Genomic DNA, 24,410 nt, shown 5'->3' with positions numbered 1-24,410 from the left:
TTGCAGTCACGATAGCATTAAGAATAAACAGTAATATCATATAATATTGTTGAAATTAACAAGACAGTTAGAGACATTTCCTATGATTCCTACGCAAGGTTCGTTAGTTGCTAATTGAGGGTTTACTAACTTGTTTTGTACTTAGATAGGGTTTTATTGGTACAGTTTATTTTAATTACCTTGATTTTAAACTAACTATTTACTGTTTACGTTCCAAGAATACTACGAGAAATGTCATTTGCAATAAACTCTTTATTATTTTTTGTATAGCATTTAATTTTTTAAATTATAGCTTCATGGTGACCAGTTAGAAAAGTTCATATAATTGTTATTTCGTGTATGTAGGCAGAATGAGAAATGGGCCATCTGATGGTAAGTGCTCACCACCGCTCATAGATATCAACCACTCCTTATATCGCCATTGCGTCACCAATCTCCAGAAGTATGATTATGTTTCATATACATAGAATAGCACTGGCTCATTCTCCATTCAAACCTGAACATAACAATTAGTATTGCTGTTTGGCGGGATATATAAAAAGTGGATGGTAGCTTCCCAGACGGGTTTGCACAAAACCTTACCAACGAGTAAATAATAATAATTTAGACACATACAAGATTAATTTATTTGATTGAAAATCAATACATTTTTCTAACTTAATAATTCAGGAAATTTCACAAACGATCCAATTTAAAATAAATATACAGATCATATATTCAAGTCGTCGTTAGCTTAAGGTGAAAATCTCGTTTCAATTTGTTTTAAAATAGCAACTACTGTGTTAAATATCGTTACATAAGTGACAACATAAATCAGTCGTAAGGAACGATACGTTGAAAGCAGTAGGCGCGCCCGAGAAACGACCAATTAGAAATTTATTCGTCATTACATAGTTTCATAACTCGAATGATATTATTCTTAAGTCCTCGATATAAAATATATAAGTATTTTTAATTAGAGCACGACTGTACCACGATTCTTCCTATTTAGGCGTGATTGCGCACAAAACAACGAGTATCCGTTCCAATTAAGAGGTATCCACTTGTTTTGGCGACTGTATCGAATTCACTTGCAAATTGTTAGCGTGTTTACGATCATTAGCCATTTGACAATTAATTAGTCAGATAGCTAACAACATTCTCGTTAGGATCGACTCTTAGATAAAGTAAAGTATGGTAGTAAAAACTTTTTTAATGTTACGTAGATATTATATTAAGCTTAATGTTACCTTACTTATACTTATTCGTAGGGTTTTGCGAAAGCCCATCTGGGTAGGTACCACCCACTCATCATATATTTTACCGCCAAGCAGCTATACTTAGTAGGTATCGTTGTGTTCCAGTTTCAAGAGTTAGTGAGCCAGAGTAATTATAACTACAAAGAAAATCACATCTTCGCTCCCAATGTTGGTCGCGCATTGGTGATGTAAGGAACGGTCAATATTTCATACAGTATTAATGTCTGTAGGCGGTGGTGACCACTTACCATCAGGTGGCCCATTTACCTACCCTACCTATATTATATATAAAAAAAAGGATTAAGAAAAAAATACTAAAGTATTTTTGCATACTAGACTGCAGTTAATTATTAGTCGGTTGATGATGATTTATTACACGAGATAAATATATAAACACTCAAATATTCATGAGAACTGAGTAGATCTCTTCCAGATTTGAACCCGAAGCTCAGTTAGGATCCATCGTGTTATGATCAGTGAGCCCTCTCGGCTAAGAATTGGACACGAACGAGAAAATATTTAAGATTTCTATCATTTTTGCTGACATTGATTCAAATAAGAATTTCATTGTCTTCTTTTGGTTGACTTAACATAATATCAATAAATGAACAGCATTTCTGTTCCTTATTTCCGGTTAGTTCAAACCCTCGGATTTAACTCTTAATTTGCTTAATGTTAGATTGTTAATTTTACTTAATAAAAAAGCATTCTCCTTCAAAGCAGAGAAGGAATCAGAGAAAATTTTAAGCATCTACTTTTACCAGTAATACTGAACCATTAAGATCTTGTTCGTGTTTCACTGTACTGGGCTTTATTTATCTTAGACCTTTATAGCAATAAGATTTTGGACGATATTTGTAACTAACCTGGAGTAGCCCATGTTATCGGCACCAGACACGCGAGAAGCCAAATCGTTGTGAGCCGGATAGGCGCTTCCCACCGCGCCATCTCACTGTAACAAAATTTAATATTATTAATTATTATAACTAAGCATATTTATATAAGAAATAAGTAACAACAGTATGATTATTTATTTATTATACAACATATGGGATAAACACTGAGAATAATTACATATTGATAACAACGAGAATTAGCGTTAGATTTGTCGTTAGATTGACAAATTAAATAATATTAAAATATTAAAATAGTTCATTGATTAATAATTGAGTTATTATTAAATTATATTATACTATTATAATTATACATATATAATAATATCGGGAATGATATTTTCAAATAATGGAAAAACTTCCCTCACGAGTTATTTGTGACGATTCACGTGAGAAACTGATTGAACACCGCCCGACAGTACGTTCTGTATAATCAGCTGAATATGAGAATAACTCGCGTACATTTGCAGAGTTTGTTTTTTATATGTGATTCTTTACACAATAATGAATTAATGTACATTTGAATACAATGAATTAAATCATTGTTTGTATTGAAGAAAACATGATTTGGAACATGATTGAATGATCTCGTATTGGGATGACTCTTATTACATATAAAACTTGGTACAAACTTTATATAATATACTTAATAGTTTAAGTTCCTCTGGGATAAGGTTTAAAGCTTATCACGCGCACTGTCACGTTCGAAATCGGCGCTGGCGAAATCTGTCACATGGCAGATTTAGTTCCAACAGTTCAACATCATTATGTTTTCCGTCACCGCCGAGCACGAAATGAATAATAAAATTTCAGTAGTGCTTGCCCGGGCTTGAAACCGCACTTCGAACATTCATTAGTGTATTTCACACACTAAGCCTTTTTTTTGCGGGTAGGCGTTGAAAATAATAACATCACCTCTGTTTTGAAATTATAGTTTTTATTTAATTAAATAGGATATAATACGCAAAAAGTAAAAAATATGTACTGATAGTTCACGATTCCATCCAGCAAATATTATCCTGTGCTAATCTGCGTTGCCAAACGCCATTGAAGAGTGTCCAATATTTTGATCACAAGTGAATTAACCTCAATGGAGTCGATTAAAGATATATTGGCCTCAATGGCTGAACAATTCAATACGACGATGAAGGACTTCCAGCAAGATCTCCAAAAAACTAATTCTCCAGTCACTCCCTCTTCTCTCGCTACGGAATTTGCCGCTTTTAAAACCTTCGTCGCCACGGCTTTGAATTCTCTCCAACGTCAGGTGGAATTATTTACATGTGAGTTTGACCGACTTGAAATGCGTTCCCGAAGGAAGATGTTGCTGTTCCACGGCGTGCCTGAAGAGAGGTCGGAAGACACCTCGGCGCGGGTGACTAACCTTGTCGCTGAACATCTTGATATCGACCAGTTTTCTACAACCTGCATCAAAAGATCCTATCGACTGGGTCGTACAACAGAGACAAAACCTCGTCCTATTGTGGTTAAGTTTTCGGATGTGTCTGTGCGAAGTAAGGTCTGGTTCGCAAAAACAAAGTTCAAGGGTACCGGTGTTACGCTGTCCGAGTTCTTGACCAAAGCCCGACATGACTTATTTTTAGCGACGAGACGGCATTTTGGAGTGGACAAGTGCTGGACGCGTGATGCAGTTATACACGTTATTGCTCCGGACGGATCGCGACATAAAATCGAAAGAATGATGGATTTCGAGAAGATTGTCGCTTTATCAAACTCAAAATCTGCCGTGCAACGTGTCGCAGCCACTAGTAAGCCGTCAGATAATAAGACCCCACTTTTACGAGCTAAGAGAATGGTAAAAAAGTAGTTGTTTATTCTCACTCAAGCTCGAATTGTATAGATGTTCTTATATGATTTTGCAACCGATGTGTTTATTACCTATATGATTTGTATACTACAGTATAGTCTTTTTATAATCTTTATATTTTGCACAAGTCATATATTATTCATGTAGTTATTTTACTTTTTTAAATGCCTAGTTCACTATTGTTGTAATGTGGTTGTGGTTATACTATATATTATTGATGTTTTAATTCCAGCGAATGACACAGTAGATACGCTCCCACAGAGTATTGATACATGTAGATTATAGTAAACACTCTAAAACAAATTGTCTGTGGACAGACTTTGGACAATATTTCGTTGTATTCAAATTTCTTTTTTTTTTTATTAGCTTTAAAAAGATTTACTATTTTTTTTTTTGCTTTTTTTTTTTTAAATAACTTTTTTTTTTTTTTAAATCTTAATTTATCTATGTCTGGGTTGTATATTTGATACTTACGGGAAAAGTTTAAGTATTTTACTTTGCGAATGGTTTCTTGGTTTTTATTAGTACTCTGAATATTTTTTTTTTTTTTTATAATTATTGCTACTTTTTTTTTTTTTTTTGTTCACTTTTTTTGTATATTTTTTTTTTTTTGCTTTTTTGCTTGTTTCTTAGTGGCTTTAGTCAGCTTCTCGTAGCTGGTGGAAATGTGAATTGAGCTCAAGTTGTTTTGTTTTTATTATTTTTATTATTTTATTAATATACATTTTTTAAATTATATAGTATTTTTATCAAACATTTACATTCATATACATTATAAATATATTTTTATTTTTTATTTTATTTATTTGATTTATATTATGAGTCAGAACGATGATGATTCGTCGGATACATTTTGTACTTGTAGTGAAACAGATAGCAATGACAGTTTTCTTAGTCTACCCACACTTTGCGATGAATTAAATGCACAGTTTAGCGACGCTTCAAAGCTTTTTAACTTGGTTCACATTAATGCTCAGAGTGTTCCCGCTCATTTTTCGGATATGTTGACTTCGTTTCAAAATAATAATTTGCATGCTATTTTGGTTTCAGAATCATGGCTGAAACCATGTCACCCTTCGACATCATTCAGCTTACCGGGTTTTCGCTTGATTCGGAATGACCGTTTAGGTCGTTCTGGAGGCGGTGTTGCCATTTATTTGCGATCGCACATTCCTTTTACTGTTATTGATTTATCGCAACACCAAAATAGCCCCGGAGCAGAACATCTATTTATTGAGGTCCTATTTTCCAACACCAAGCTTCTTTTAGGCGTTTACTATAATCCTAGCCTTACCATCGATTATTTTATGTCTTTTGAACACCTTTTAGAAAAATATGCTCCTCTGTATACACATAAAATAATAATGGGCGATTTTAATACTTGTCTTCTTAAAAATGACTTTCGAACTTCACGCTTTACTTCTATTGTACAAGCAGCTGACATGCACGTATTGCCACTGTCTGCGACCCACACATTTCCTAACTGCTTACCTTCTCTGCTCGATTTAATCCTTGTCTCTTCTGACACTCATGTCGAAAAATTCGGTCAATTTGCTGCTACTGCCTTTTCCTATCATGATCTTCTTTTCTTGTCTTACAAACTAAGACCTCCTAAAGCTAAACGTAAAATTGTTATGAGGCGTAATTTTTGTAGGGTTAACTTTGAAAGGCTCGTTGAGGATGTGTCGAATATCGACTGGTCCGGAGTGCTTAATGCTTCATCAATTGATGAGAAGCTAAATACTTTCAATATCCTCTTAACTCAACTTTATGACAAGCATGCTCCTATTCGACCAGTGCTACTGAAACATCTGCCGGCACCATGGTTGACTGACGAAGTGAAATCCTTGCAAAAGAAAAGGAATATAGCCAAAGCTAATTTTAGACTTGATCCCAATGACATAAATCGTGAGAAGTACCGGAGAGCTCGGAATCGCTGTAACAGGCTTTGTAGGGATGAACATCGACGCCATATCTATAAGTCAGTTATTGAGGAAAATGACTCAGCCCGAGTTTGGAATTTCCTCAAATCACTAGGAGTTGGGAAACAACAACAAGATCTATATTCTGAAAACATAAATCTAAATTTACTAAATCAGCATTTCTCATCCTCTGTCACTATTGATAATACAACAAAATTAAATACAATTTCTAAAATTTCTTCTTCCACAACTCCTGATCTTCCCTCTTTTCGATTCAGTCAATTCACGTGTAGTGATGTTAAGAAGAATATTCTTGCCGTATCATCTAACAGTGTTGGTTCTGATTGCATTAGTCGCCAAATGATAATTCCTATTATAGATAATTTAGTTCCTATAATAACAAATATTTTAAATTTTTCCATTGAGAGTGGCACATTTCCTTCTTGTTGGAAAGATGCTTTAATCATTCCCTTGCCAAAAAAACCCACCTCGACTTCCTTTTCCGATCTACGTCCTATATCTATTCTTCCTTTCCTCTCTAAAGTTCTTGAACGTCTAACTTATAATCAACTTAATCTTTTCCTCTGTAGATACAATCTTTTCAATCCCTTTCAATCCGGATTCCGCTCCGGCCATAGTACGACTACGGCATTAGTAAAAATCACTGATGATATTCGCATGGCTAAAGACAAGCGTCAGCTCACTGTTTTGACTTTACTCGACTTCAGTAATGCTTTCAATAGTGTAGATTTTGACATCTTGCTTGCCGTATTGCGTTCTCTTAACATTTCTCCTATAACGATTGACTGGTTTCACTCTTACTTGCACGGTCGCCGGCATCGAGTGCGACTTAACGACACTTTTTCTGACTGGACTACCGTCAAAGCTGGTGTACCGCAAGGTGGCGTGATGTCTCCACTTCTATTTTCACTTTTTATTAATACTATTACCAAATATATTTTTTCTTCCTACCACCTGTATGCTGACGATCTCCAGATTTACATGCACACAAACATAGAAGATCTGCCTAATACGATAGGTACCATAAATAAAGACCTCGAACATATCAACAGATGGAGCAGAGAGTTTGGTTTGCAGGTTAATCCTTCCAAATCGCAAGCTATAATTATCGGAAGTCAACAGCTTATTTCGCGGATTAATTGCTCGATTGTGCCTCAAATTACTTTTGCCGGTGTCATTATCCCTTACAGTGAAACAGTCAAGAACTTAGGTATAACATTTGATAAATTTTTGTCGTGGGATCCACAGATATGTGAAGTTAGCAGGAAAATATTTTCATCAATCGGTTCACTAAGAAGGTTGCGTAATTTTCTTCCTTTTCCAACTAAAGTTGCTCTTGCCAAGTCTCTTCTTCATCCTATCCTTGATTACGCCGATACTTGCTATCTAGACTTAAGGGAGGATCAGCTGAATAAACTTGAGCGTCTCCAAAACCTCTGTATTCGGTTCATATTTGGACTTCGCAAGTATGACCACGTTTCTGAGTTTCGTGAAGGGCTCAAGTGGCTTCCTATACGTCTTCGCAGGAGTACGCACATACTATCTCTTCTATATTCTATATTATTTAGTCCTATTCTCCCTTCGTATTTAAAGGAAAACTTTGAATTTCTCTGTGACTCCCATAATAGATCGCTTCGTTCCAGTGAACGTCTCACTTTGAAAATTCGCAATCACTCCACTACTTATTACAGCAAGTCCTTTTGTATTGAAGCAGCACGCTTGTGGAATACCCTTCCGTTACACATTAGGCATGCGAAATCACTTAAATCTTTTAAAAATAAAGTTAAGGAATACTATTTAAGGCTTTAAGTTTGCTGTCAATTACATTATCACTAGCTATTTATATTTGTATTCGATTGTACTCGTACATAAGTTTATGACATGCTATGTATATCTATATGTATGTATGTGTGTATGTATGTATGTATGTATGTATGTATGTATATATGTATGTATGTATGTATGTATGTATGTATGTACGTAGGTATGTATCTATGTATGTATGTATGTATGTTGGTAGGTATGTTTTATGTTTCGATATATATGTATATGTATTTGGGTAATATATTTATCTTGTTTAGTGTAATAATTTGTGTATAAATATAATTTCATATAGTATTTAACTTCTGTGCTGTACACCCGCTTTCCGCTTTTTCACATTAACTCCTCCATGCTGGTTGTCTGGAAGAAATCGCTGTTAAGCGATAAGACCGCCTGTTGTACATTTTTTTTTTTTTTTTTAATATTGTGTTATTGAATGTAAGTTTTTTTTTACTTGTGTGTGTACAATAAAGAGTTATTATTATTATTATTATTAAGCCATCTCAGTACATAAACAAAACAAAAGACTAAAGCAAGCAAGAATATACTTTAAAGAAGTGTTCGTATCGTTCACACACGCACACGCGTAATTTAGTGTTCAAACGCATTATCAAAAATACGACATAATTATAATTTAACGAATGAAAATAAATGGCGTTTTATGTGTGTGTGTTAATGTGTGTGTACGATAATTACAAGAATTTTAACGACTCAGTATTGCAAGTTAGGATAGTAAAATCGTAAATCTATTCTGGCACTAAGAGCATAAAAGCTCGTTTTATGCAAGCATCACATTTATTTCCAAGATAATATAAATATATTAGAATAACAAACATGTATTACTGTAAGAAATGTTATTGCTCGAATAGAAAAAAGAAAATTCTTTCTTTTTAAAGTAATTGTTGTATTTATACAGATCTATGATAGGATGGGTGTAGAATTCACACACGATAGTGAAAATTAATGAATTTCTTTTGTTTGTCTCTTTGCCTTGATGCAGTTTCGTTTCAAATCCCAACGAATCTAAAGAAGTTGCACTTTAACAAGCAATAAAATTATTATGACCCTCGGAAAACGTTACGTAGTATAAATCCATTTATTTTAATGCAATTACGATTGTTGAAATCCCGCAATGCTTACGAAGCAGAAACAGATATGGTTACACTAATATTTCAAACTGTAGTAAGGTTTCTCAGAATTCAGATTAAATACTAACTCGACAAGTACCTATGTATAATGTATATACAGCTATAAATGATGGATGCAATGGTACTTGCTAATTGTTTATACATTGTGGTGTTCCCGATTATGACAAAAACCAACTGGAGAGAACTAGCACATATGGGCATTGGTCGTAGTTTAAGTATTTAAGTATTGTGTTGCCTCGTTGGTCTTGTGGTTAGATATGTTGCCGTAGATCCCAAGGTCCTTGAAGCAAACCCCAAGTCGGGCTTCTAAAAAAATATTGGGTTTATCCGTTGTAAATTTACAGTAGCAGTGTTTACATTCCCGTACTCGAACAAAACGTAAAGCCGTTGGTCATGCGCCTTACATCATATCAGATATGTCGTCCCACTGGATAACGAGAGTGTACATGATACGTGAGCACACACTTGTGTACTATATATAATATGTCTAGCAATGATAGTCTCCCTAGAGAAAAGCCACCAGGATTGTACCACAGCCACTGTATTGTTGTGTTCCGGTTAGAAGGGTGAGTGAGCCAGTGTAATCACAGGCACAAGGGTAATAACATCTTAGTTCCCAAGGTTGGTGGCGCATAGGTGATGTAAGGAATGGTTAATATTTCTTACAGCGCTTTTGTCTATGGGCGGTAGTGACCACTTACCATCAGGTGGCCCATATGCTCGTCCGCCAACCAATGCCACAAAAAAAAAGGATCCCGATCAGTAGAATATCATCATCATATGGGTTTTTGCTCATCTTTATAAATTTATATATTTATTATTATCAGCTTATTATTATATGCCTAATGTAGTAACCGTTTTACCAATGTTATGTCCTTTTACATTCCATAGGTTTTATAGAAAGGAATGGTTCATTTAGCGATAAAACCACCTTTTGTACATTCCACGTATATCCCAATATCTATATTTCTGTGTGTAACTGTATTTTTTTATTTTACTCTTTTGGTGTACGATAAAGCTAATTTCTTTTCAATTTTATTCTATACTGATTAAAATTTATCATCTCTCAAGACCGGTTAATAGCGATCCACGTTACTGGAAACAAAAAGTAGCTCGCTGGATTACCTATGGACATTATCTCGTGCAATAAATCATAGGAAAACGTTCGAATTAACCACCGCTTAGTTAACGCGAATATAAAGTGGGCGGGGCTAGTGATAAATAAAGAATACTACGATAAAACTTTATTGCACCGTAAAGGTAATTTTACTTTCGTGAATAAAGTTCTATCATGCTTCAACTTATAAATATTAATAAGGTTTAGTTTCCTGCAATTTAGATAGTACAACTATATTGTAACGTTTTAAAACAATAATTATATTATGTTATTATATATATAGAACAATCACTTATCGTCAAAAATGTTCATCACGAAAGGAAATGGTGGACCGTTTGTAAAATATGGGTAACAGCGAGATTGTATCCATATCGATTAGGTCTGGGCGCAGTCTGGGATGAAACGAACCTTGTTACAGCATATACCGTTAATATTTCACGTACCTTATTTGCATGCAAAATACTATTGTAGTATTCTTGCTAAGGAACTATTCTTATGAATCTTATAAGAATGTTGCTACTACTATATTTTTACTGTTTAATATATCCTAATTGATTATTTGAGCCAAGACAATGTGTATTTACTATTTTTATATAATAAAAATATAGTATGTTTTTTTTTAGCCCTTACTTTGTAATTGATTTTGATTCATAATTCCAATCGAATCGATTGAATCATAATCTTAATAAACGTTACGAAAGAATGTTCTAGCAATTCCAATGATGAAAATGTAAAATTTAGAGGCGTGGAAAATAATAATTTCGTATACAATTTATATTATAGTGCCGAAGCCGTTACCCATCCATTGTTTAAGTTCTAGCGGTTATTCCTGCGCACGTTCCAACATAATAGAAGATCAATAAACGTTTAGTTTGAATTCATCTTGAATTACAGCCTTTACAAACGCAGAAAATATGTTGACATTTGTGTTTAAATATATATTTAAATATGAAATAATAACGAATCAGACCAGTTTCTATCGTCTCGAATTGAACCCAGTTATGCAAAGTCTGTTATAATCGTGAATCATGGACTTAGGTTGGTTTCAAATTTTTGTATAATGTTTTAACGTGTCTTTTTTTTTCATTCCATATTCAAATTCTAGATCAGTCGATAAATGTCGCAATTGATTATTTTTCCATAATCCAGTTTAAGAATAAAATCTTTATGTCGGTTTGAAAGAAAGTTGTTTACACAAAAAACATTTCTCATCGTTGTGAGAGCGTCTTCCTTTCGAACTAAAGCTGTAACCGTTAGCCCTTTATCGAAAACATCGGCTTCCGCATCTTCCCTTCGACTTATAAGCTACATGCGATTATTACTGACCCAGATTAAATATCATATATCTTTAATAATGCATACAGGAAATTATTTACATCTATTAATTGTTAGTGATTGAAACTGCCTTAAATGTGATAAAGATATAATTTCTGACAAAAAGGAATTCGGTTAATAATTTTGCATTAGGAATAATATTTTTTCCAATAAATAATAAAATAGTTTCTACAAAATAATTTTGCTCATCATTTATACAAGCGAATAATATTACCATCCACATTTATAGTTTAGATCGACTAAGACCGAGTTTAAGCAATATAACCTTTACAAAATTCGTAATTCTTGTAGTGAGCACAAATGTTAACTACCTATTCCAAAAGAATAGTACTTTAGTTAAATAACTAAATGAAATGATATCACAAATAGTATGACAATTAAACTTTAAATAGCTATTGCTGTAAATAACGTAGAAAAAAAAATGGAACCGAAGTAAAACACTCATTATTAATACATACTCTAAGCATTAAAGCAGCAGTCAATTTAAAGTTAGATAAAAAGCTGATTTCAGATTATGCGAAGTCGTGATATTGGTAGTGGAAATGTCGATCGGCTCCAAATAACGCGGCATTTATGTTTATCTCGACGATCTCATTAAATTATCAGCACAACGCCTTAAACTAGTTGATTTCTAAACCAACTTGAGACCCTTTAGCATTGAGTGTGAGACCATGAACAAGATTAAAGTTTCTTGATCCTTCGTGAGACAGGTGTATAGCATTATGGAGTTACGGCGCTACAATCTACACTTTAATGACTTGGGGTAAAGGTGGTTTTAAATTATGGTTAATTCGAGTAAATTAGATTCCCTTATTAGCTAACTCTCGGCCAATTTCGTCACTAGCATTTACCATACTCATACTCGACACTATGAAAACGTATTCGATAGAAACTAGAAATAGCTAACATGAAAAACTATTTGCAAAGTTGATAATGTTCTGAGATAGTTCGGCCACCCAGCACGAAGGGATCTTCTCAATAGCTGATGTTGAGATATTTTAAACGAGCTTGTTGTTTGTAACGACACTACAAAAAGCGCTAAAATCTAAAGATGTATTCATAGTATTTATATAGATACCAATTCGTTAGCATAAAGTAGTTGTTTTTAGTATAAGATCGTAAAGTTTATGAAAACTAAGCAATTTAAAAAAACGTCTCGAGAATTAAATTGAATTAATGAATAAATATTACGAAGAACGCAAAATTGAGTTCAAGATTCAAATAATTACATCCCATTAATGATGTTGTCCATGACTTGTGACGTGAAAGTGTTTATGTGAAGACAGCTACGAATCCTCGCTATTTGCCTGACCTTACGTAATAACTCCATCTGGTAAAGATCAACAGGTCAACGCTTAGATGATGCGATCGTGAGTCAAATAGGTGTTTAAGTTGCAAAGTCTTAAAATTAAACTCTTTATAAGCACCTATATCGGTTTTAGATTCGAAAATTGTTTTGGCTTTAATAAATACTGTTAAAGATATAAGAAGAGGAAGAACTAGGCAATACATGCAAAATTATTGAAATAGTCAATTGTAATTTGGGCAATCCAAATAAACAAGTTTAACTATTATAATAAAGATAAAGAGCAATAATATTTGTACTGTATGTAGTTAATTAATCTTTTGGATATCTAAATGTGGAATAATTATGAAAGCCATTTCTATCAGTACCTAAGCCACAAAACCTTTAGCCTACAAGCTATTACTTTCTGAAACTGTTGGCTTGAAATATATGTATATGTATCTGGTAACAAACATATCCTGATAGTGAATCACCTGGCAACACAGCGCCTCATTATAGCGAGGAGATGGGATCGGCACGCGAGGAAGATGCGATCTAGATGCTATCAGGGCATTGCCACTGTCCCTAGCACTAGGTACCTGTCACCATCCGTTCTTCATTTTAATCTAGCCCAGAATTTATTTAACTAGTTTTCTATTTAGTTCTTCTTAGAGATAATTCAAATTTGCTCCCGACTAGGAATAATGAGACTATTGTTCTAAAACTTGATGCTCATATTTATTAAAATCTCCTTAGTTTTCAATGCTATGATTTAATGAAATAAGATTGAATAAACAATTTAGCAAAAGTCGTGATAAGATCAGATATACTGTGGAATATCTATTATATTGCTATAACATTAAAGGCATTCCCATTATTTTTATTAATTGCTTAATTTCTAGCATTGATACCTGTACAGGTAAGAAGAAAATCGAAACTCATCGCAGAGAACGGGCTTTAAATGTCAGCGTGTGTTATGTGATATTGACTACAATAATTTTATAATATATACGATACGTATTAAAGTGGCATAACAGCATATCAGTTGTCAAAATTTCACGTGTGAGATGCAGAGTGAATATTTACAGAATCGCACTGCTAATTCTAATCACAAATTTAGGCTGTATATGCATTTAAATACAAAAGTTAATAAATAAACCGTTGTAAAGATAATAATTCCACAACAGAGAACGTTAATCTTGAATTTATGTTATGAGAGGAAGAAGGTGACATAAATCTTAGCAAATAGATATTTTACGTTCGTTAGTAACAGCTCGCAGGATAACTAATTTGGCGCGATCCTCGCTGTACCAGTTCTATGGACGTTTAAATTCAGTTTTTAATTATTTTTGTTTTAATTTATAATCCAAGAATCTGCAACCGTGAAAATAAGTCCATTATTTCGTGTTTAATTTATATTAAAAAGCGTTTACGAATGTAAAACTGTTTCAGATAATATTCATCTACGGACATAGTATCCAATGACCTAAACATTTTTTTATAGCACGATTCAATTTGTACATATCAAACATTTGTGACACAAATACTTATTTTCGATCATGAAAAAAGTGAAGTAAATGCCCTACTGTTGGACTAAGGCTTAATTCTCCAAGCTGATGCAATACGGATTGATGGATACATGTGGCTGATTATCATCCGACATCTACAGTTGCCATCGCGATCTTTAACTTCAATGGCGAGCACGAGACGAATCAGTGGTTGTTGTCCGTATCCGAATCCGTAATCTTCTGTTAAAATACACGTGTTCTATCACTATGCCGTTTCACAGACATATCGTACGTAAACATTAATGACAGATGTATCATCACTGAACATCGTCACATTTTGTATGCCACTAAGAATTCGATCGATTTGAAACATAATTGACGGTTCCCATGAATATTTACGAACAGCAATTGTCCTGCCAAGCATATCCGATCACTGATATCCCTTGCCCTGGGACGAAGAAAAGCCTCTTAAGGAAATAATCCATTAACATATTAACCGTGACTACGTATTCAGCGTATGTGAGCAATCCGACAAAGCGACAATTTCTTGAGGTAAAAGAGCTTATTTTATTGAGAAAATTCTGAATTTGTGGTTCTTAATGACTTCATTTTTACAGGTATGCGAGATCAGTTCACGGAGTTCACTGATAAGAACAGTTAGTAAAAGATTTGTAAATGTAGTATCTAATGTATTTATTTACGATTAACAATTATTATATTGAAGTGAAACAATTTGAAGTATTTAAATGACCTTGAAAATTTTACTAAAGATAAACGTTTTAATTTCCTTTGGTAAAATTCGAGGAGCCATTAAGAGTTTCTATTTTACGTTTTCAAACCTTTTATAAAACCGCACCTACCTCTAAAATATTAACCAAAATAAAAGACCTACTTTCTATTTTGTAAATTTCCTAATCAGTTTTAGTTGATATATCGTAAAGTGCTATATTTGTATTACGTATTATAATTAGCGAATCATTAGTAAAAAAATATGTGATTTAAATTTCGGTTCGGTAAAACAAAGGCAATATTGTTTTAAATACGCGTATCACATTAACATTGACCTTGATATTTTAAGATGCGTTCGCAGACAAGGTTTTTTTTATTAATAAACATTTTTTAATTTCGTTTGCATATTGTACAGAAATTCAATTTTAGAACAGGTTTTAAAAATATATGATCTAGACTAAGACTTGATCAAAGTGAATTTATAGATATATGTTTTTCAACTTATATTATAACAAGCCGCTTATGATGTCATTCACGCTACCACTGAGATGTAAAGGTATACAGTATTCACACTATTCTATTTAATAGCCAATAGATTTTGTCTTCGCTGGGGAAGTATTTAACGCATTCCTAAGCACAAAGCTCCAGTTTGTAGTACGCTCATTATCCTCAGAAACTTGTAGATGGTACGTAGTCCCTGTATAAGTTTGTACAAAATTTATAATCCTTATTGTAAAGAAGATAAAGGTTATTTTAAAATAAATGTATTGTATCTTGCGCTGAAATATGTACAGTTGGAGCGTTTACTGTACTCCGGTCTGTAATTTCATTCAAGCATGAAATGTAGCCTGCACCTATAGTTATAAGTGATATTTATTAATCATTTCAATAGATTAAGCTGATAATTCTAGCTATTTCTTATGTTACCGTTCTTAAATCCGTAAAAGTGATTAGTATCATATGTATTTGAGCAGTTATACTATGTTTTTAGATTAGTTTTACTAAAGAAAAAATTGTATTTAATAAGCACACTATCTTCGCACTCAAAACCTTCACCAAACTATATAATAAATAAAATGCTGGTAAAGAGTAACTACTGAGTTTCTTGCCGGTTCTTCTTGGTAGAATTTATTTTCCGAACCAGTAGTAGCTTCACATTTTAATTCAACAGTGTAACATGACGATTCATAATAATACTTGTATAAAGAATATTTTGATTTGAATTATTATCATATATTACCAAATTGTATGTGTCATGTTGGCGCGTACGTATATTTTTAAGTGTCCCAGTATTACTAGAGAGCTTATCTATTAGGATTTAAAAATTTTATCAACGATAATAAGGTAAGTTAAGAATTATTTCTTCACTTTAATAGTTAATTTTTCAACGACAAAATTTATAAGTTATACATTAATCACAGCCCGGTTAAACAATTCATCAAATACAACACACATTAACTATTGATAGAGTTAAGCGCTTAATAATATTTATGATGGTTGAAACATTAAAGTTTAAGTTTATGTAACTTTCGCAGACAAGTATAATCGAATAATAATAATTATAATAATAATAAATAATGCATTAAATGCGATTTTAATAAGCTATTAAACGAAGACGGCGGTTATGAATTCAATACAAAAATTTCCATACTGGCCTCAGATTATTAATTTGATAATCTTTAATTACGATGTTTAAATGTATAATATTATTAATTAATCGAGCCGAGATGGCCCAGTGGTTAGAACGTGTGCATCTTAACCGATGATTTCGGCTTCATTACCAGGCAGGCACCACTGAATTTTCATGTGCTTAAATTGTGTTTATAATTCATCGAGCTCTGCGGTGACGGAAAACATCGTGAGGAAACCAGCATGTGTCTAATTTCACAGAAATTCTGCCACATGTGTATTCCACCAACCCGCATTGGAGCGGCGTGGTGGCAAACGCTCCAAACCTTCTCCTCAAAGGGAAAGGAGGCCAGCAGTGGAAAATATACAGGCTGCTAATGTAAAAAAAAATGTAATCAATTAATCAATATTATTATTACTTTTTGAATTTTATGTGATGATATAAAGTAATATAAAAGTAATGCAAAGATAATAATTGTTTGTATTACTTTTATATTTACTTTATGGCACTGACGTCATGACTGGGACGAAGGGCCTGTGACACATTTTGCATTTATAATTACCTACTACAATGTAATAACTTTACAAGATTAATAGTGTATTCGTTTTAAGTAAGAGTAATTCTTTTGTTTTAAGTAAGACCCAATTGTGCCATCTACTACACCTGCCCTTCGTGTCGGAACATAACAATACAAGTTTAGCAGAACTACTACAGAGTGGATTGCTAAAATAAACAAACAGGCCTAAACCATACATTGCGTAATATCCCCAGGGGTATTGTCAAACAATTTAAGTCTAATTCGTCATATTATATTTATAATAACAATAAATAAAAGTTTAAACGATTTTGGAACATGTACATTAGATAAGAAAAGTTTGAATATTTAAAAGTTGGCAACGACATTTTATATTCAAATACTTTTTATTTATATATAACCATAAATCAAAGAGTATAATATAAGGCGACAATCATTGATAATATAACTAAAAGACAAATTTTATAAGGCTATTTACATGAATTTTATAAATAATAACTCGTTTAAAAAGGTTAAGTAACATTAAATTAACATTTGAATAAGGCGATGTATCAATGCATAACAGGGCATTAGAAAGCAACATATAATTTATTGAATGAAGAGACACGTTTCGGAACTACAAGCATAATTTGCCGAACCTAACCTGTTCACAATCTCGATATATTTGTGACTTCAGGAGAGAACGCATAAATCACACTAATCGTTTTATTCTTAGACATTCGCATGACATTGAACAGATATGACTGGATATAATATGACGCGATTGCGAATATGACACCGGTGCACGAAAGGTCATATAACCTGGCCAAGGATTTCGTCTTGATAGTTTTACACTATTGTCATTGTCGGAGTTTTAGAACTAGTTAATTGAAAGTATAAGAATTATTTTATATAATACGAGCGATATTTTTCTTTTCTTTCGAAAACGACTCTTATTTTTTTTTTAAGTACATGGATGTTTTCGTTGGTGACGAATCTTAATAAATAGGTAAGTAAAGTAATTGTTAAGAAAATGGTTTAAAGTATTTATAAACAGTATTAGAAACGTCGAGATTGAAATGACTACAACACGTAAATATCAACAAAATTGAAGAAGCAGTGCTAATTTATTTTTATAATTCATCTCATGCCTGAGAATGAAGAAAACCATCAAAGCATGTCAAATGAAATTCTACCACACACACACATATAAGCACAAATCCGCATTAGAACAGCGTGGAATAAGCTTTAAACCTTTTTCTCAAGAGGAGAGAAGGCGTTTGCGGAGCAGGATATTTACAGATCGTTATTTTACATTTATGACAAAAACCAAACGTCTAAGCGTCTTGATATATGAAAGAGTTCAGGAATATAATTTAAAATTACGTTCACGCTTGCAATAAAAAGGACAGTTTGAATAAAGTCACGAGAAGATAAATCCAAATTAAGTAGTAATTTCAATTTATTTAAGGACTAGATTAATTAAGGTGGATGAATTAATGAAGCAAACAACGGCGTTATTAGATTTTTAAAAGCAGCTCTTCAGGAAATCATTTAGATTGAAGAATTGTTCTGACAATTGTATAAAGAAAACTATATAAAATTGTCTTTTATATGGTAAATATCTGACACTGGAATAGCAATGTGGGAAGTCGGAATGCATAATAAGGAATAAACAAACAGAGGATCACATTTACATACAAGGATACTGGTATTGAAAGCCTTGATTGATGCTATCCCGTTGTAAAACGCATCTCAAAGCCAGATGTTCTGCGAGTCCAACATAATAAATTCTAATGCGCCCATAACTCAGAGATCATCGTAAATATACACAACTAACATGTTCACAACATATTTTAATATGCAGCCGGATTTTTAGCTTTACTATTTATGACCAATTTTTTTTTTTATCTTTGTTCAATAAGCCTCATTTATTTCAATAAATATTTTTATCTCGTATTTTCTCATTGAATTATCAATGAGTATTTGAAACTCACTAGCTTTTTAGTAATGACATATTACAAAAGTCGACGAATCGATTTTATATATATGACAGAATAAATAGAATTTAATACGGTAAAATAGAAATACAATGATTACATCTTTTGTAAGTACAATACATTTAAAACATGCGCTAGTGTTGTACGTCAAAATAATCGACAATCTTAGGCCTACAATAGCAATTTATTGTTTCAGTGATGCACCTACGCCAGTACGAACGTTTTAAATAACCCCAGCCGTGCTATCGATTAAGCATCCTCGAAAGGACATGGCCGATGTATTATCCACGAAGAGTATTTGATCTCAGTACGCATTACCTTTAGAGGCGGAAATGTAAAGCAATACTGTATAAATCCAAACCGCATGAGCGGATATAGGAATTTCTGAAATGGTGGTTTGATTTATAATGCTAGATTCATCATGTTAGAGCTCAGACTTAAATTATTTAGCATGTTACTGTGTGAATTATTCTTCTTATAATGTAGCTTCTTGAGAACTCAATTTCTCTAATTTTCAATGTATTTTGACCATTGGCAATAGAGAAAACAAAACACAACAGTCATCAAATATCTCTAACTTAACTTGTACTCGTATCGATGCCATAGTAGACTAATTAAGTATTATTAATATTTATATATTTACTTTTTCAATTCTGTGACGATTACAAAAATGAAAGAAACTATCAGGATTAGGGCGAAACCTACTTTGTGACGTCACGATATAACAAAGATGGCGATATGCTTACTATCAACGAGTTACTCTTTTACGTTATAAATAAGAATTATCAAAGCGAACTATCGATGTTATTAAACAAACATTTACTGACAGCCACTTATCTTTAGAGAAATCATGGATAGCAATTAAATTAAACATGTACACGCGAGTAGAATATCTAACAAGCAATTAGAAAAGCAACTCAATTCACATTGGCTACCTCATTAAAGGTATAAATGAAATAATATTCGAATGAAGCTTATTTATAATTATACTGTAACGTTGCGATCATTTCATATTACATAACACTTATCAAGCGAATAAACAACACCTTTGGAAATTTCATTATAAGTATCGGGATTGCTTGCTCATTGGAATTTATTCATGACGTTTTGTTTTTTTTTTTTTGTTCTAATGTCAATTGTTTACTTGACGCAAATGAAATAGCTATTCTTCCACGTTACGATCGATCGATTTTAAACCTGAAACTTATCCTGTCTGAACTACATATTCAGTGACCATAAAACTTTCCAAGTTATTTTAATCGTGTGAAGAATTTCAAGTTATACCATAAATACATTTGAATATAAAAGCGCGAAATAACATTTCCTTAGCATTTTACTGTTTTACTAACTAGTGCGATTTCTCCCGCATTAAACTTTACTGCTCCGTACTGTTATATCATCTATAATATTTCTCAATAAAAGCGCTATTTAATGGAATGATTTCTTTTCATAATCAGACAAGTGATCTAAGAGAACGCATTCAAACGTTATAATATAAATATTGCCTATAATAATGAAAAATGTAACTTAATATCAGTTTTCCCGGTAGACAAAGTGTCACCGCATTCTGCCGATACCTATTATAATGATTGTTATATTTTAAAAATTGACGACCTCCGTGGTTGAGTAGTGTGTACACCGGTTTTCATGGGTACGCCACTCCGAGGTCTCGGGTTCGATTCCCGGCCGAGTCGACGTAGAAAAAGTTCATTAGTTTTCTATGTTGTCTTGGGTCTTGGTGTCTGTGGTACCGTCGTTACTTCTGATTTTCCATAACCCAAGAGCTTTAGCTACTTACATTGGGATCAGAGTACTGTATGTGATGTTGTCCAATATTTATTTATTTATTTATTATAAAAAATCCAACAATTTCTTGGTACTGAATTTGATGACATTCGATTATTATTTTTTCTATGTTTTAATATTCGAAGCTTCAAGATGTGTCATGTTCAAACGCAACTTTATCTCTTTGTTCGTGAATGACTTCATTAGCGAGTGAGGCGTATTATTTACTCATCTCATATTTGTTTTAACTTTCTACAGCTACGTATACAATACCGTAATAAAGAACGCTAATAATGATGACCTATATGGATGCAAATCAGTTTTAGAATTTCTTGATATCCGACAAATTTTGTAAGAAGAATATTTCGACGTTTTAGATCTCGAAAATGATTCATTAAATCATATAAACTTAATGATATCCTACTACTAATATAATATACATGTGAAAATTTCAATATTTGGATGTTTGTTACGCAATCATTCAAAAACGGCTGGACGTGTATTTTATTTATTTGAAATGCAAATATATTGACTTAAGAGCGTTTATGGCGGATAAGTCGTTTTCTCTATTTTTCTTAAGGCAGTGCCTTTGCTAAACGGCTAAAAACGACCGAAATATTTATACATATATACACAAAATGTTTAATCTCGTATTAATGTAATCTATTTAAAAAATCTAACCTAACCTAAACCTATCACCCCCTTACACAAGCGAAGCCACGAGCGGAATACAGAAAATAAACCTTCAAATTAATTAATATCGATAAATTTACTGAAACATCATATTTAGACGTATTTGGTTATAAAATTACAGCCGGAAGTTTAAGCCTCGTTACTAGTTGTAGTATCCCATAATTTGAGCACGTATTATAATTACCAGGTTCCTGTGCATGGGAAATTTATTCATCATTAATTACCGGCGGAATTACTTTTATATCAATTTCGTCTTCGTGAGAACAGGCCGGATCGCAACACGAAGCCCTAACGAGGTATGTGATGATTTTTCAAATTCTCAGTATGTAAAGCTTAACGAGAATGAAGTAGGTTTTAATACTAGAATATAAGCCTACTTAACTGTTAAAGATTACATCCTGAATTAATATTCTATTAATAAAGATAGATAATAATAAGTCTTCTATTAATCACGTGATGTTATTTAGCAATTTTTTAACGTTTCCTATGAAACTGGAAAAATCAATTAAAAAGATTAATTTTGTACCAGCAGTAGTGAAAGTTGAAAACTCACAAATAATATAAAGTTGATCGTAAATCAGTTGATGTTGAAATATAAAGAGATGAGACATATTTGGTAGTTTCCAAATGTATAAAATTTATTGACAAAACATGTAATCGAATAAAAATCTTCTTAGTTGATGCTAATACAAATGATAATCTTCGTGAGCCAGTTGTAGGCGTTGTGTACGGTGAGAAGTGTGACGCGGATAAATTGGCCGTTGAAAATGTGACTACTGTTCAAGTTTCACAACAATATAAAGAAGCTGCAAAGGAGGTCGTGACCGTACGTAAATGCGTTAGGTGCTACTTCGCGGAACTTGTTTCGCAAAAAGGATAAAGGAAAAAAAAATCGTTTTCATTTGTAATTACATAATAATATTTTTATGTAACGTCAGTATTCATATATGATATTGGAAATCCGGTAGCTAATAAAATGGCAATCAATATGAATTAACAAAAGACAATTGATTGGATTTTGGACGTAGAACAATTTGCATTACAAGATCAATGTAGATAAAACGAAGTTGGTAATGATGAAATCACTACTAATATATTAGTGTGAAAGTAATAGTTAATTGTTAGTCCTGCTTTCACCGATCATTATAAAATTTGGCACTCGGATAGTTAAAGAAATGGAGACGACATCGTTTTTACTTCCAACCACGTAAATTAAGCCACGCCACATCTAGTGTAATTAGTATCTGTAAATCAGCAATGAGTTTTTTTTTGTAAATATTTTAAATAAAAATAACAAATTTAAAAATAGAATATTATAAGATTAACTATTTTAACAACAAAGTTCAATAGTTTGTATCGTAAATCTCGATTAAGGAGTAGTATTTTGTGGTCAATAGGTCAGACGTGTTCGCTGGTAATTGATTTCGCTTTTAAACTCTCGACATCGTTTTCAAATAGAGCGATATAATCCAGGAATTGACATTCAGAGGAGTCATTGTGTTATCTTTGAGTTTAAATTATTTATATAATCGTAATACAACAAGTGATATAAATTGATATTCCTACCCAGATATAAGAAGCACTCTACATATAAATATATTCTCCAAGATGTGTCGATTAAATTTATATTATTGTTTGTCCGAATTTATCAAAATTAAGCCCATGACTATAAATTTACAGTCCTCATTTTTCAGAATCATAAAATGCTAAGTATTATAATATGAACAGATTGACTTGAGCTCTGTCGATATGTTTAAGAAATGCCTCGCTAATCAATAGGTATATCAAAAAAAAAAAAGCAACGAACCGCTTCAGGACGTATAATCGCAATTATAATACCCCGGATGTTCCCCGGTCTTATGATATATAAATATGGTAGTATCGGCATTAGCGGAGATAAATGTAAGATATTACGATCCATTTAAGAAGGGGGCAAGGGTATTCATAACCTGCTGCGCTCGAGTTCAAAATTATTGCTCAACCAACAAACAGATGCCATGCCTTCGCGCCGTATGTTAAGAGAAATGACGGGAGGCTTTGATTAAACACGTCTTAAGGCGATGCAACGTTAATATTGAGATGAATATCTAGTTATGTCAACTTTAGAACGTACTAAAGTTAAAATACAACAATCTTTCTCGACCGGTTATAGGTTATTGACAATCAGAAGTTATGATCATTATAATTTATAAGAATCGACGATATTTTTATGTTAATTAATAAATTGACTGTCGCTACTATATTTTTATATTATATTGAATTAATATAAATTGATATTCGTATTAGTTATCACTGGATCTGAATTATTGAATATATTTCTTCTATGTTAAGCTTATTAAAGGTTTCTGTGTTTGACCATTAAAGTATTGGGTACGTTTTGATGTGATTGTAATAAATAATACATACGTAATAAGCCATCGAACACATGAATAGGTATGAAGATTTAGTTATTTAATAATCTTCAGGGAGCTGACACATATCTGAAAATTAAGTCACCTTAAGCCATAATAGGAATAAGCTGCTCTATATTAATATCGAATGCCTTAAATGTTTATACGACAGATGTATCTATCACGATAAATATATATATTTAAGCAGACTGACATGATAAGTGGTCTTAGTTTGGTCACAAACATTGGGAATGAAAGAAATATAAACTATCTCTTGTGCCTCTAGTAACACAGGCGCAGTCAGCCTTCAAACCGTTATAATACTAAATATTTCTGTTTTGCCGTTTCACCAAGTTCATATCGTGTAGAAACTCCAAAGCTATAGGCACATATGAAGCGAGAATCTACTTAAAAATATGATAGGACTTTATGACAAGTCTATAACATTGTAAATAATGTTCCCGAATTCTCTTTGTTCTGTTGGACATAAACATTAAAGGTAGGAGACAAGTCGTTTAATTCGGCGCAGGCGCAGGAATGTGGCGTAGTGTCG

The 24,410-nt window shown here is 32.7% G+C and overlaps 1 protein-coding gene across 3 annotated transcripts in view; it reads right to left on the bottom strand.

Annotated features, from left to right (window-relative positions):
• The window catches only part of LOC125067140 (cadherin-99C), a 132,942-nt gene that overhangs the window by 19,121 nt on the left and 89,411 nt on the right, over positions 1-24,410 (bottom strand). For all 3 annotated transcript variants that reach the window (XM_047675513.1, XM_047675515.1, XM_047675514.1), the window contains one exon: positions 2,105-2,190. In XM_047675513.1, the coding sequence (XP_047531469.1) occupies positions 2,105-2,186 (82 nt within the window). In that variant the 5' untranslated portion in view covers positions 2,187-2,190. The remainder of the gene's footprint in view (positions 1-2,104; positions 2,191-24,410) is intronic.

Source organism: Vanessa atalanta, chromosome 11, assembly GCF_905147765.1.
Source record: "Vanessa atalanta chromosome 11, ilVanAtal1.2, whole genome shotgun sequence".
Classification (NCBI taxonomy): domain Eukaryota; kingdom Metazoa; phylum Arthropoda; class Insecta; order Lepidoptera; family Nymphalidae; genus Vanessa; species Vanessa atalanta.
The sequence above is the reverse complement of the archived record's forward strand: the minus strand, read 5'-3'. Positions and strand labels throughout refer to the sequence as shown.